The following is a 14,786-nucleotide window of genomic DNA, read 5'->3' on the forward strand; positions in this document are numbered from 1 at the left end:
GTTTAGCATGTAGCTGTACCATATGTTCACATACACACAAGTGCACACAAATGCTGTTTATGGAAAACATTCAGCACTAATTCTTCTACCTCTTAAGAACCAAGTTAAAAGTGTTTTGTTTACTCACACATCTGTACTGTATGGATGATAGTTTGGTTGTTTCATGCCACTTTTATTACTTCAACTAGGATTCAATTCAAATTGATTTTAATAGGTATTTGCAAGAATCTCGTTACAGATTTTACTGGTTGTAAACTGTGTTGAAGTAGAAAGGCAGGTTATCAATATTTTAAAATAAACAGACAAGTTTCCCTCAAAAGAATTCCTATTGTCCTTAACTGAATGATTAACCAGTTAAAAGCAAGGCAGCTAATTCGTTAAACGACGTGTAGAATGTGAGTGCCAAAGTAGGACTAGTATATATAATTGTATTTATAAAAGCTATGATGTTGTTGAAATACCAATGCACTGCACTGAAGATTGTCATGCTAGTTCGTTTCTTCCCGCAAGCAAAATCTATGACACCAAGCCACAGCTCCCATCCCTCAGAGGTCAGAGCTTCATAAGATTCCATACTCATAATTCACACCTTCAGCATTTCACAGATGAAAGCGTGTGCTGCTGAATTCTCTTGCATACTGTAGGTTATATTCATTTGTTTTGTGGTAACCTGTTCTTCACTAGCTGATGAAGCAGGGTGTATTTGTAAACTGACAAAACTGGTTCCTATATATATACACACAAATAATAAAAGGAGTGGTGTTTTTTTTTAATTCATAATATACAAATAATGAAAGGAGAGTGGCCATTAAATTAATTTATTTTAGAACTGCTTAAAGTGAAACACATTCACAGTATCCTTTACTATCCAGAGTGCCAATTAAAAGAGAATAATAGGGAACCAGTCAAGGACATTTGTGTCCATGTTGCTTCATTTAAATACATGTATTTTAAATCTATGTTGCACTATGTCCTTTCCCCCATATTCAGAACAAACCTGGGAATGAGGGATGTCCACACACTAAACACATTTAAATATAATTCTAATATGAGTTTTTCAGAAAAATAAATGCAAAAATTAACACAATTCAGACAGAAGGCCATCTTATCCTATCTATATAGTATCAGCCATGTATGGCCCCTTTCTGTGGATAGCTAAATCCACAGATTGGGGTCACATGGAGGCTAAAGAGATTATTTTGCAAACCGGGGGCAGATTTTCAGAAAAAAATTGAAAATTAAGAAAATATATGCAGGGTGTTTAAATCCTGCCCCCCCCAAAAAAACATTCTCTGCACAAGCACAGAGAAAGTCTTCTGTGGTGGCAGCACAGCAAAGCATCCCAGGGGCTGCACTAGGCCGTACGAAGTCAGAGAAGCAAGCTGGGGCTGCACCAGGCCTGGAGATAATTGTAGGAGAGACCAAGGCCACTCTGGTGATAAAGTGTGTGTATGTGGGGGGGGGGTCATAAGATTTCATTCCCACAAGTCCCGCAGACTCTCAGGCCCTTAGAGTTTTAATAATAATGGGGGAGAGAAGTCAAAACAAGTGAACGTGGGAGCTGAACTCGGGGCTCTGGGAGTACAAGGGGCTCTGGGAGACCTGGCAGCAGAAGTCTTGAGGAGAGAGGGGCCTGGACTTGTGTTGGGTGAACTGGCACTAATGATGTGGGGAGCATGAGAGCCTGGGAGTAGTGGCTGCAAGGGGGGGGAGCCATGATATTCATGTTGGCAATGATTGGGGTGGTGTAAAGTTAAGAAGGGGAGGGGATCCCTCCCCACTTGTATATCACTAATCATCACATATGGTTCCCATCTGCAGTTATCTAACTCTACAGATTGGAGCCAAACTAACGCTAAACAGATTCCCCCCCCCCTACACACACACACACAAAAGTGCTATTAGTATCCTACACCATACATCTATTGTTCAGGATTATCTCTTACAACATTCTGCATGTTGGAAGCAGGTCACCCTATAGCAGCATTTTGCAATAGTGATGGAGGCAATCATATGGAAAGATGTGTCTTCACCTCTATGGTCCCAGGAGGCGAGAAATCCCATTGCTTAGTTAGTCTCAGTACATGTAACGGCAGACGGAGCTGTGTGGGATGCTTTTCACAACAGACAGCAGAAGTCCTACAGAAATGAATGTAGGTTTTGCAACAATCGACAGCCAACTGTCAATTCATGCATATTTTAATACTCTGTAAGAAAGCTACTTAGACACGTCAGTCATTTAAAATGTTTTTTAGGTCCTACATGGCTTGGTTAACAGTGCTGAAGATACACAGTTTGCTCTAATTATGACTGGGAGCAGTTTGAGTAGTGGTAGCAAATGAAATAATGATAGATGTATAGCTCACGTAAAACAGAAGATGAAACTTTCTGTCTATTCAGAAGCAAATGGCTTTAGTATGAAACTAGTTTGGAGCATGCTTACACTGCAAAAAAATTAAAATAAAGGGGAAGCTCACCACCTAAGGATGCGTTGGGCTGACCTGCGTTGAGCAGGGGGTTGAACTAGATGGCCTGTGTGGCCCCTTCCAACTCTATGATTCTATGATTCTAAAACTGGTATATTCAAAAGCAGCATCTACTTTCATTTTCTTGTGTTTGTGGCTTTGAATCTAAAAATCCGTCTGCACAGCAATCTTAATCCTTAAAAGAAGAGAATATCTATCTATTAATTGTATTCCAGATAGAATAGCTAAATGATGATGCTTAGCCCATGGACATTTGATGGTTTCAATTGACCAGGGATATCTTAAAGATGAAAGATAGGACCCATATTTTGAAGATTCTGTTTCATTTTCTTGCTTTTTCTTGCTTTTTCCTGTGTTAAAGAATATTGGGAAAGTGGGGGAAAGTACTTTTTAATGTTAAAATGTACAGTACCTTCTAATTTAAAATTTTATAATTTTTATCTAATGTGAACTCACAATATTTATGAGATACAGGGTGGATTGAGTGTTGTGAGTCTCTGTAAAGCAGTTTTTTGCAATTCCCAAAATGGAAAGGGTATAATTGTTCTTTAATCATTTTTAATGTTTTTATGTTTTAAACAGTTTTAAACAGTATCATATACTGTTTAAACCTCCCTGAGCCAGCTCCCCTGGAGGGACGGTTATATGGATTCAAATATAAATAAATAAATCTATATATCTATTGCTATAAATTTGGCTGTAGTGGATCTTACCCACATGGGTCATAGCCCCTCCCCCCCATATGCACACATTCCCACAGTACTATGATGCATTCATAGACTTTCCTTGGAGTCATCTGACAAGAAAAGGGACAAATAAAACTTGTTGGAAAAGTGGATAGAATTTAGGTGATGTTATAAGCCGAAACAATACAATAGCACATTTTTTCAACCGCATTCAATTGGCAAGAACAAACACATAGAATAGGGGTACTATTGAATTGGGGGGGGGAGGCATTTAGGCAGGGCATTGAATTTGGGGGCATGGTGCCAGAGGGCACTGAACTGATTGGAACACTTTATGTGTTTCTCTTTACCAGTGGATTCATTATCCTAAAATTAACCAGCTAGCTACTATATCTCAAAGTGAAAGGAAAAAAGAAGATATTCTCAGCTAATTCAAATAAGCTCAGAACACTGCTGCAAGGGGATGAAAACTTCTGCATTCCTCCACATCTATTGTTCTGCATCCAAACAGCCTGGAGGGAGTTATTTCCCTATTTTTGCTTCTCCATGACAGATTCTGCACCAGCAACTCTGGGGCAACGCCAATGCAATGCTGTTGAGCTGCATTTTCTGCAGCTTTCTGTGTGCCCACAAGGGACACATTTCAGCGAGGCACCCGGTCTGCTGAAATGTATTACCCAAGGAGATGCAACTGTAGTGGACAGTTCCACTGTGTGGTTGGCCAGTTTGCACATGTATTATTTTACAGGAAGGTGAGATTATGTTCTCACACAATCCCACCTTCCTACAATTTTTTTTTTAAAGCTCCAGTCTGTCCCACACCGTCGCAAAGTGCTGCGAAGCTGGCCGGGGAATTTTTTGCCCCCTCCTGGCCTCTGTAGGATGGTACTAGAAGGCCCAGCTCCTTCGAGTTTATATGGGCCTGCTGTGGACTGGGCCCTCAGTAGCCCCACAATAAGAAAGGAAACACGGATTCTTCCACATGCCCTTAGTGCAGGGCTACTGAGGGCCCTATCCATGGCAGGCCTAGGAGGGCACCAGCTTGGTGGCGACATCATGTGGACATGGGGATTAGCCCTGCGTCCATATGAGTGCCCTCCTGGCCTTTTCTGCCCATGTGGATCAGCCCTAGTGGAGTATGAAAAACAGGGAAATAATTCCCAACATACAAGTACAGGAAAATGCTTCAGGAAGACATCAGGAGCCAATCCTACCCCTATGGTGGCATTTTGAGCCTCTTTGTATGCATTGCCCACCTTAGGGTTTACTCTCCATTCTCCAACTCCTTGATTGGGTAGGGGGAGAGTGGTATTTTCCGCCATGTTGGGAATTCTTAAAAGTCTTTTAATGGCCCATTATGCACGGAGTGGAAGGTCCACATTCGGGGTGGCATGGCAGCGGCTAAAATCACCAGTTATGCACCCTGCAGGCGGCTACCGGGCGCAGAGTTAACGTATGCCGCCGAAAAAGCTGTGTTAGCGAGATGCAGAAGAAAGTGGAGCTTCCCAGGACCAGGGCGTAACCAGAGGTGGCTCTGGAATAGCTGCGTGCATAATCGGATACTCTGGGTTTCACCGCCGTTGCATTCCGTCCCGTGCGTAAGCGGTTTGCTTCGCTTCTTCCTCCTCCGCGTTTTCCATGCCGCCGTTTCAGTGGCCGTGCATAATAGGCAAATGAGAGTTTTGATGGGGGATTTTAAGACTGTTGTTACCCGCCACGAGCTTATGTAGGGAGTGGTGGGAAATAAATGTAATAATAATAATAATAATAATAATAATAATATTTTAACACAAAGTTTTTTTTTAAAAAAGATCGTTCTGTGCAGCTATTTTGTAAATGTACAAGTTTTATAGATTGGATATCCTCAGTTCAGTATCTTTGCATCAGTATAGCAGAATTTGAAAGCTTAACATATAAAGAATCAACTGGTGCATTGACTCAATTATATCAATGTCTATAAAATATATACCCACAAAAGAACTAACTTTTTAAAGAAAATGTAAAAAATTGTTTCACTGCAAAATATCAAAATATGAACGATGTACAATATTTACAGCTGGCCCAGATATATATCAGTGATATATATCAGTGCGACTGAGAATTTGTACAAAATTCCATATCTATCTACATTTTGTAGAAACTGAATAAGAATTATCCAACAAGACAATACACAAGTTGTAAGTATGGATTTGTTTCTACAGTCTTTAAGTATATATTGCAATTTTTCTCAATGGTCAAAGCCTTTTTGTTAAAAGTGATTTCTGAAGTAAAACATATGATTTCAAATAGACTATCTCTTATTCCAAAGGTCATTTAATATAGAATCATAGTTAATGAAATACCTGCGGTAAATAAAAATGGTGAATAATTTATTAATTGCCATAAGACTGTTGATTGCAGAGAGAGAGAGAGAGAGAGAGAGAGAGAGAGAGAGCGCCAAAGCAATAACTATTAAATCTTGGACTGAGAAAGTATGGTACTTAGTCAAATTGTTGAAGTTAACAGAACTTGTATTCTTTTGGGATGAAAGGCAGAAAGCACCCTTTCTTTTTAAACAATCTCGTTTTTTGGATTGCTAGTATGTAATTAGTAGTGTATTACTTCTATAATTGATCTTATTTGGTGTGATAGCTGTTGTAATTTTGTTTTATATTTATACTATATTTGCTTTATAATTAAATAGAAATCTGTAATATGGGTAGAAATTAGGCAAATCTTCCTTAATAGCGCTTCATAGTTAACTTCTCTCTACCACTAAGGGCCAAAGTAGACAAGGTAACATGAGATCCATGAAGATAATTTTTTTGTGTGGCATAGGAGTAATAGCCATAGGAGTAATATAAGCCCAAACTGGATTGAGGAGAGGAGCCAAATCTTCCTCCTGTGCCATTTTCCCAGTTGAAATTGCCTCTCCCTACTCCATATCGTGCCATTTCCCAACTGAAGTAGCCTCTCTGCCCTCTGTATATGTTTGCAGATTTATCTGCAGATGGTTATGGTGCAAGAGATGATAACTTGAAATGGAGAGAATGGCACAGGGGCAAGCATTCAAACACTCCCTCCCTCGGTGTTATGGCTCTCATCCAGTTTGAAGTCTCACATGGCTATTTTTAAGTTTTTAAAAAAATCTTTCAGTATCTCAACTTGCTTAGATGTCAAATGAGATTTATAAAGCAGCTGATAACCAAAATCCATGACACAGACCACTAAAGAAAACATATCCACAGAAGGAAACAAGGGAACCATACTCCAGATTTTATTTAGCCTACCACAACCTACAATATTTAGCTGCAGAATTATCTGTGGAAGTATACAGAAATTCAACAGGGTGCCTGAAGAGTACAGTAATCATTTGACTACTCAGAGATTTAGACTAAAATGGATGTTGTTGACAATGGACTACATGTGGACCCAGAATGGAAAGGTATCTTGGATTACTGCGATTTAAATAATATATGAAACATTAAAATGTGAAAATACATTTTTGTGGCTTTGTGCATGAAACTGAACACTTTCCTCCAAAGTAGAATTTGATGCAGGTCTGATTATTGCTTAGATATTATTAACAAGGTATTAGCACTTGGGTTTTGTAATGCTCATTTATTTTATATTGTTATTTCATTATCTTGTAATCTACTACCTATATAAACTGAACTTTTAAAATCATTTGCTGATTTTAAGCAACACATAAAATGAAGTAAAGTGCTGCAGTGCCGGTGTACACTTTCTTCAAAAGCCTAAAACAATTTTTTTAAGTATTTAGAACAAATTTGCAATAAAATAGCTATTTATACAAAAATGTAGGTAAAATAGCATTTATACAAAAATGTAGGTGTTTCCTTAATTTAAATATTTTCTAAGGTGAGTTGGAATACTTTAAAAATAAGCTTTTAGAAAACAAGATGAAAAAGTATAAAAAGAAAAACGATTTTACTAACTTTCTCTTTTACTTACTAACATCCAGTTTTACTTACTAACATCCAGATTTTATTTACTAACATCCAGTTGGTGCAAACTTAAATGGACTCCGGGGAATGGTAGAGGACAGGAAGGCCTGGGGGATCATTGTCCATGGGGTCACAATGGGTCGGACACAACTTCGCGCCTAACAGCAACAATAACAACTTTCTCTGTGTCTTTCTGTTGCTTCTCTTAGATTTTGCTTGAAACTGTCACTTTTATGGGAGGTTTCTATACATAAGGGCAATTTCAGTGGCACTATATTTTATCGGTTCTATGGCCGAACACTTTTTGGATGCAGGTGTTGCTGAAACATATGATACAAGAGATATTCCATATCAAATAGTAGATTTGTCCTCCCCGCATCCATCCTGATTATTTCTTCACTCCAGATCAGTGATTTTGCCAGTTCTTGTCATGGCTTAACTAGCATTCTGTTATGTACAGGAGAGCCACGTCAGATCATTTCAGGTCCTACAATGGCTAGATCAATAGGCTAGGATCTTGGAATCAGATGTATATGAGCATTATCTTCAAATAATATTTTTGTTTCAGTTCAGGCAAAGCCGACAGCGCCTTCTATCTCTTTTTCCAACTTCTCAACCAGCAGTGAGGTCAGCAAAACTGCAAAGTCAGGTAAGCATATATAAGATACGCTGAAATTAGAAGATGCCATTTCTTTTTGTGTTGTTTTTTAACAGAGTGGAGAGGAGTGTTAAGTGGGCTCATTTGGCCAAACTGGAAAAATGTCTAGACTGCAGATGAGTCGCCTTGGTAAAGGCTGAAGTATGTGGTTGTTTTTATTGCTACTAGTAGCATTGCTGTGGCATTCCTCAAGATCAATAACTGCCTGAAATGTGCTCTACAGAACAATTTCTGTGGGATGATGACATGGTGAAGTCTACCTGTCTTGCTTATGACCATTGCTGGTGAATGTTCCATCACACATCAAGATCAGCTACCAGGCATCTCTTTGTTCAGTTCAGGATGTGGTGAACTACTCCTGTTGAGAAATCTCCATTATCTCATCTCTCTATACAATGTTCTTTTCAGTCAGCAACTGATTGAGATCCCTTGGCCATATCCCTGGGGAGGGGGAGGGGTTGATTGATTGATTGTTTGTTTGTTTGTTTGTTTATACCACCTTTCCCTACATCTCTGGGCGGTTTACATAAAACATTTTAGAACCCCACTAGCATGGAAGACTGCAGCGGGCTCTTTTGCTAGTTATGCAATCAAACAATAAGAATATTTTAGACATTTTAAAATAACCAGATTTACATTAAAAACATTCAGAAATCACCTTCTCTCCAGTTGGGAAGGAGGGGGTGGTGGGGTGCCTTGATGTTAACATTGAGCAGGCATGATGACATTATCATTCATGTTCATCCAGTTAATCAGTGATTATTATAGTCCTTAACCATAGGCCTGGTGGAACAGCTCTCTCTTGCAGGCCCTGCAGAGGCCTGTTTTAAGTCCTGCAGGGCCCTGATCTCACTTGGGAGAGTGTACCACTAGGCTGGCTCCATTGTAGATTTGCTGTCCTTGAGACCAAAGGAAGAATAAATAGTGAATTTCACAGAGGAGAGCAAAGTAATTAAGAAACAAACTAACCAATGTACACAGTAGAACCCAGTATTAAAAAACAGCTGCTAGGGTCACTTAAGTGAGGTCAGGGGATTGTGCCACCAAAGCCCAGGTTTGCACAAACCACACTACATAGCACAATATGCCATTACTGCCATTACTGGTTTTAACTTATAAATGAACAATGTTATGAGGTTTCACACAGTCACACTACTGATATACTGGAATGAATTACTAAGCTGCTATCTACATGAAACAAATTGAGATTAATTTATCTAGTAACATAAGGGTGTTTGGATGTGCAAGTGTTGATGTTCGCATCCTACTTTCCATTACTGATTTTGGGCTATTGATGGACTATAACAGTTTAGGGTACAGTGGTGCATCATTAACGGTGCAGTCTGGATGCTGCTGAATGCAGTCATAGTCCATATCCACAGGGACATTCAGTGTGTGGTGGGCTCCACAAGACATGGTTGTCAAGGAGTATGATCTGCTTCCCTCTTTTGAGACACAGTTCTCTACAGGGAAAAGATACCTGCCATTTCCAGGGATGCCAGCTACATTTCCAAGTATTTGCTGCTTTGCCCAACTACCAGGTTGCTGTGCAGATATGACCCAGGTCCCCTGGTGGTTATCAGTCCCAATGGGTGGCACTTAGCATGCCTCTGGTTTCTGAGGTTACCCTGAACTTCATGCTGTCACCTCAGTGACATTTTCATCAAAGAGACAGGAAGCTGTGTGGGTGGCAACTTGTATTTTTTGCACCCATTCCAACTGATGGGGGCTGATAGAGGACTGAGCAGAATGGGGGTTGTTTTCTTGAGCGACATCTTGCTCAACGTATTGGCCAGATCTGGAGATTTCTGCATCAGGCTAGCCCCACATCCATATTGTCACAGTCTTCAATGAATACCACTAGCAGCTAATACAATCCTTGAGTTTTTAGGCTTATCGGTATGATTGCTTCTTGCATTCTAGAATCACTATGGATCTATGGCCCAGAGTCCAACCCAGAGTCCAAACCATTGGTTCCTTCATGACTCTTCAACACACACACACATTTTATGCTTGTTTATTAAAATATGTGCAGCTTGCCTTTTCTAAGGTTCAAAGTGGGATACAAATCACAATCACAACCTGGTTCGAAACATGCAGAATAAAATTGTAGATAACCAATGCAAAGAGGTGGCTGGCAAATACAGTGGCCTTGCAGCATCTCACAAAAATTCTTCATTTCCCCCCCTATAGTGATTTCATGACTGGCTGAGCAAGATTTTTGAAGCTTGGAAAGCAATTTTCACAGCTTGCAATCTTTACCTGGAGTGTGTTTGTGTGTATGTGTGTGTGTGTGTGTGTGTGTGTGTGTGTGTGAGGGGGTGCAAGTCTCTTGTGAAGAGATAAAAGGTATGTCTGTATACATAGTCTCCCTAGAGAACAACTCCCCCCCCCCCCACACACACACACCAATATTCCAGCCTGGACTTCCTCCTTTGTACAAAACTGCAGTGGGAATGCCTCTCACACAGAAAACAAGAACTATTATTTGCCTGCAATCTGAACTGCAGCACTGGATAGAAACCTCATCATTTCAAACGTTCACAGATACACATCCCATAGTGAGATGTTGCTGGAAAACTGGCTGCCATAGAATTGACACAGTTTTAATACTTTATACCTGAGGTTATGTGAAACGCCACAAAAGATGTCCAAAAGATATTTCATCTGAGGCCACCAGTAAGGCAGTCAGCAGATGCAAGCCAGTCATTAAGAAATTGTTACACATGTTAACGGCCCCATAGATTATAATGCATTTATCTTCTTAAACAGATGAGTTTTCTGTGCCACAGGATCAGGGCAATTGGCTGACTGCCTCACAGATGAAATCATCCATATATTAAGAGTTGTCTTCAGCCTGCTGCATGGCAAAGCCTTTCTCAGTATGCTACCCTTTTTCCTAGCATGGCTGCAAGCCCACCCCATTTTTCCTTCTATACCCGGTGGAAGAACCATAGTTCAGTGGAAGATCACATGCTTTATATGAAGAAATTAAATGGTTCAATCAATTAGTTAAAAGGATCCCTATTAGCAGAACTTACATATGTATATTTATGGGATTTTAAGAACATGTACTAATGGGTGCCACAACAAAATGGGTGTCACGGGGGATTGGAGGAATCACATGATGGCTGTGATAGGGGTTTGTTTCAACCACAGGAACGTATTCACAAACTATTAGGAGATTCCAGGCCAAGCTTCTTTCTGTAGCGGAACAGCTGTTCCTAGGTGGGTGGACCTTCCAGATGCAAAACCTATGCCTCCTAGGCTCTTCCTATTCCAAGTCTGGCTTTTTATATTGATAGGAGATGTTTTGTGGAAGAAAAAACTGTGGGCTCCAAGAAACACTTTTTTAGATCTTTAGCTGTAACTTTAGAAAACTATTAGTTCAATAGATGTACTAGGCTAGATGGACCAGTTTTTACTTATTTAAAATATATAGCCTGCATTTCATGGTAGAAGAAGAAGAATTGGTTCGTATATGTCGCTTTTCTCTACTCAAAGGAGTCTCAAAGCGGCTTACATTCGCCTTCCCTTTCTTCTCCCCACAACAGACACCCTGTGAGGTAGGTGGGGCTGAGAGAGCCCTGATATTACTGCCTGGTCAGAAAGGCTTTATCAGTGCTGTGGCAAGCCCAAGGTCACCCAGCTGGTTGCATGTGGGGGAGTGGGGAATCAAACCCGGCTCGCCAGATGAGAAGTCCATACTCCTAACCACTATACCAAGCTGGTAAGCAGCTTCATCTGCATTTATATATGATGGAAATTCCAAAACTAAAATAGTGACATCTGAGTGCTGCAGAGTGTAAAATCAGGGATATTCAATGTGTAAATTGTAAAAATAAGGGATATCTTATTGTCAGTTTGTTACTGCCAGCACAACTATTGTGGCTCAATTAGCTAAATAACTCCAGGCCCCATGACACTCTTCCCCAAATCCTAGAGATCCTCAGCTGTCTACCTCTGTCTAGCTACATCTGTCAGCTATCTACATCTGTCCTAGTGAGACTCTACCTCATCCTTCTTGCATAGTTACGGTGTGTCACTCTGACTAAACCTATCAAATTCTGTAGATTTTTTCTGTGCTAATTATTTTCTCAAGAATTGTGCTTGGACATGAAAGATTATCTTTATCCATTGTTGTTTCTCTATATATTTATGAAACAGCCTAGGGGGTGGGACGTGTCTGACTGTCCAAGTTGGAATAGGGCCAATCAGGGTGCAGCCAGCTTTGTCCTGATTGGCCCTGCCCCTGCAGTTCCCACCCTCTGTCCCTCATTTGCCCTCATTTTATCATGGTATGACCAGTTATCCCTCTCTTCTCTGCTTCTTTCCTTCAGAAACTCAGAGGTTACGTTTAGTGGATGGAGGAAGCCGCTGTGCTGGCAGGGTGGAGTTTGAATATGATGGTGTCTGGGGCACTGTATGTGATGACGACTGGGACCTGGCTGATGCTACAGTTGTGTGCCGGCAACTGGGTTGTGGATGGGCCATTCAGGCTCCAAGTGCCTCTTTTTTCCAAAAGGGAACAGGCCCCATCCAATTGGATGAAGTAAATTGCTCGGGAAATGAATCTTATTTGTGGGACTGTCCCTCTGAGAAGAACCATGACTGTGGGCACAAGGAAGATGCTGGTGTGGTGTGTTCAGGTATTTCCCCAACTTTATGTGTTTTTAGCTAGCAGTAATGTCAGATGGTACATAATCCAGGCATAGCTGACTTCTTAGACCATTCTCACTGGCCAGATTGCCCAGCAAATAACCCGGGTACATTCTGTATTGCTTCTGTGAGGATGCAAAGTGAAGCAGGAGAAGACAAGAAAATGGCTTCCTCATCTGGCCAGCTTCACACAATGGCAAAATGAACACAATTGTCCCCCTTTCTACTCCAAGCACTGCAACTCGATTGAGTAGAACAAAGAACTATATGAAAGCAACAAGAAGAAATCACAGTATTTCTACCTATAGAGAAATCATTTGATGGAAGAAGCCCTCTCATATATTTCTCCTCTGCACTCTGAATCTGTTGGGCTGGTGTAATCAAAAACTAGTACAGGGACAATGGGGCTGTTTTCACACATGAGTTTTGTGCCATCCTGATACATTTTTGGATCTGAACTGAAATGTTAAAATGACATTCCTTTCTCAAATGGGAAGAAATGGAGAAAAATCATGGTGTCTCTTCTAGCATCTGATGCCTGAAAAGACTTCTTGTCGCTTCCTAGAAAAAACTGCCTTGATTTCAGCTTCTCATACATTATTTGTTTGCATGTCTCAGCATGATTATTGGGGGCAGAAAGCAGAAGAGAGCAATATATAAATGAACAGACACCCAACCCCTGCACATTTTACGGTTGCCTTCCCTTCGTTTCCAGCTCATCACCTCTGAATGTTGTGATACAGGAAGCTGAAGAGAGACAGTTTTAATTAATGTTTCATCAATGCAGCTTTCTCATTTGATTTGCAAATGCAAGAAATTGCTGTAACATTTTTAGTACCACTTATGAAAATGCCCTACGTGTGCCAGCTCTGGCTTAGGCAATGAAGTCTGATGAGTTCTGAGCCCTGACCCTGGCAGGCAAGCATATCATAACACATACCATGTTGCCAGCTGTTTTTCTTCTGCTGACTCAATCCCCTTTTCTCTCCTCTCTCTCCCCCTCCCCCAAATTTGACAGATCACCAGGAGTGGCGCTTATCAGGTGGACTAGACGCCTGTGCTGGCCGAGTGGAGGTCCACTACAAGGGTGTCTGGAACACCGTGTGTGATGGTAACTGGTTCCAACAGCAGGCCGATTTGCTCTGTCGCTTCTTGAAGTGCAGCAATGGGGCTTCAGAACCAAAGGTGCCCTTTGACCACACACTTCTGGGAAAGATGTATTATGACTGTTTCGGAAATGAAAGCTCGCTCGCCCGGTGTTTATGGCGCTACAACAACTCCAACTTGTGTGACCAGTCCAGAGCAGCGGGGGTGATATGTAATGGTAACTAGTATTTGACAGTATCTCCATTGTACCTTCTCTCTCTCTCTCTCTCTCTCTCTGATCACATCAACAAAGGTAAATAATAATGAAGAGACTTTGTCCATTTGATTGCCCACCACCATATGTTTGCATCTTGTCCTTCTTTCAAGAGTCAAAGACTTGTCTGCCCTATCACCTAGCCAAACATAGGGTTGCATCTTGTGATCAATGGATTCTTGCATTCCTCTTTCCCCAGAAGCCCCTTTTGAACCCATGAAATGTTATTCCCAGGGTCATGAGACCTGTATTGTCTAATGGCTACATTAGTTAGGAGGGAGAAGGGTTAAATTGCCATCTCCTTGTTCGTCCATTTATGGATCTGTATGGATGGAAGAGCCATAAAAAGCAATTTCACACTCTTACCCCTCCAAAGGTCCCACGAACATGGGATCTACAACCACCAGAAGCATCAGTGGGTAGCTCGCTTAATGATCTAAATCAGTGGGCCCCATCAGTGGGCTGCGAAGGCCTCGGCGCCGGGCCGCGGCTCCTTCTTCCCTCCCCCCCCGAAGTGAGAAGCTCGCCAGGCCACAAACAAATTGGCCACCAAAGTGGCCGATTAGCTCGCGGCCTGGCAAGCTTCTCACTTCGGGAGGGGAGGGAAGAGGGAAGAGAAGTATCGTCTTTAGCGGCCGATTTGCTCACGGCCCGGAGGGGCCGGGAGGGGATGCCGCGGCTGCCGGCATAGCGGCGGCACAAACGCGCATACGCGGACTGCTGTGCACGTGCGTTTGCACCCCTGCCAGGCGCAAACACGCGTGCACGGCAGTCCGTGCATGCGTGTTTGCACTGGGGCTGCCGCACGTGCGCGGGCCCATGGGCCACCCTCTCCGCCCACCACTCCGCAGCGGTCCGCGGCAAGCAGAAGCTTGCGGACCGCTGATCTAAATCATTAATCCAGTTCTACACATCACACTACAGAGTTGTCTTTGCCGGGTGAAACAGCACATCAGATTCTGACCCATGTAATTCTGATGTGAGATTAGA

The 14,786-nt window shown here is 41.7% G+C and overlaps 1 protein-coding gene across 2 annotated transcripts in view; it reads left to right on the plus strand.

The window, feature by feature from the left end:
* The window catches only part of CD6 (CD6 molecule), a 39,797-nt gene that overhangs the window by 14,819 nt on the left and 10,192 nt on the right, over positions 1-14,786 (plus strand). The window contains exons 1-4 of one of the 2 annotated variants that reach the window (XM_077318989.1): positions 6,401-6,596; positions 7,688-7,768; positions 12,118-12,426; positions 13,455-13,760. In XM_077318989.1, the coding sequence (XP_077175104.1) occupies positions 6,551-6,596; positions 7,688-7,768; positions 12,118-12,426; positions 13,455-13,760 (742 nt within the window). In that variant the 5' untranslated portion in view covers positions 6,401-6,550. Of the gene's footprint in view, positions 1-6,400; positions 6,597-7,687; positions 7,769-12,117; positions 12,427-13,454; positions 13,761-14,786 lie in introns of those variants that run through there. The other variant, XM_077318988.1, reaches the window with a different exon arrangement.

The sequence above is a fragment of the Paroedura picta genome, chromosome 2 (assembly GCF_049243985.1).
Source record: "Paroedura picta isolate Pp20150507F chromosome 2, Ppicta_v3.0, whole genome shotgun sequence".
Lineage (NCBI taxonomy): Eukaryota > Metazoa > Chordata > Lepidosauria > Squamata > Gekkonidae > Paroedura > Paroedura picta.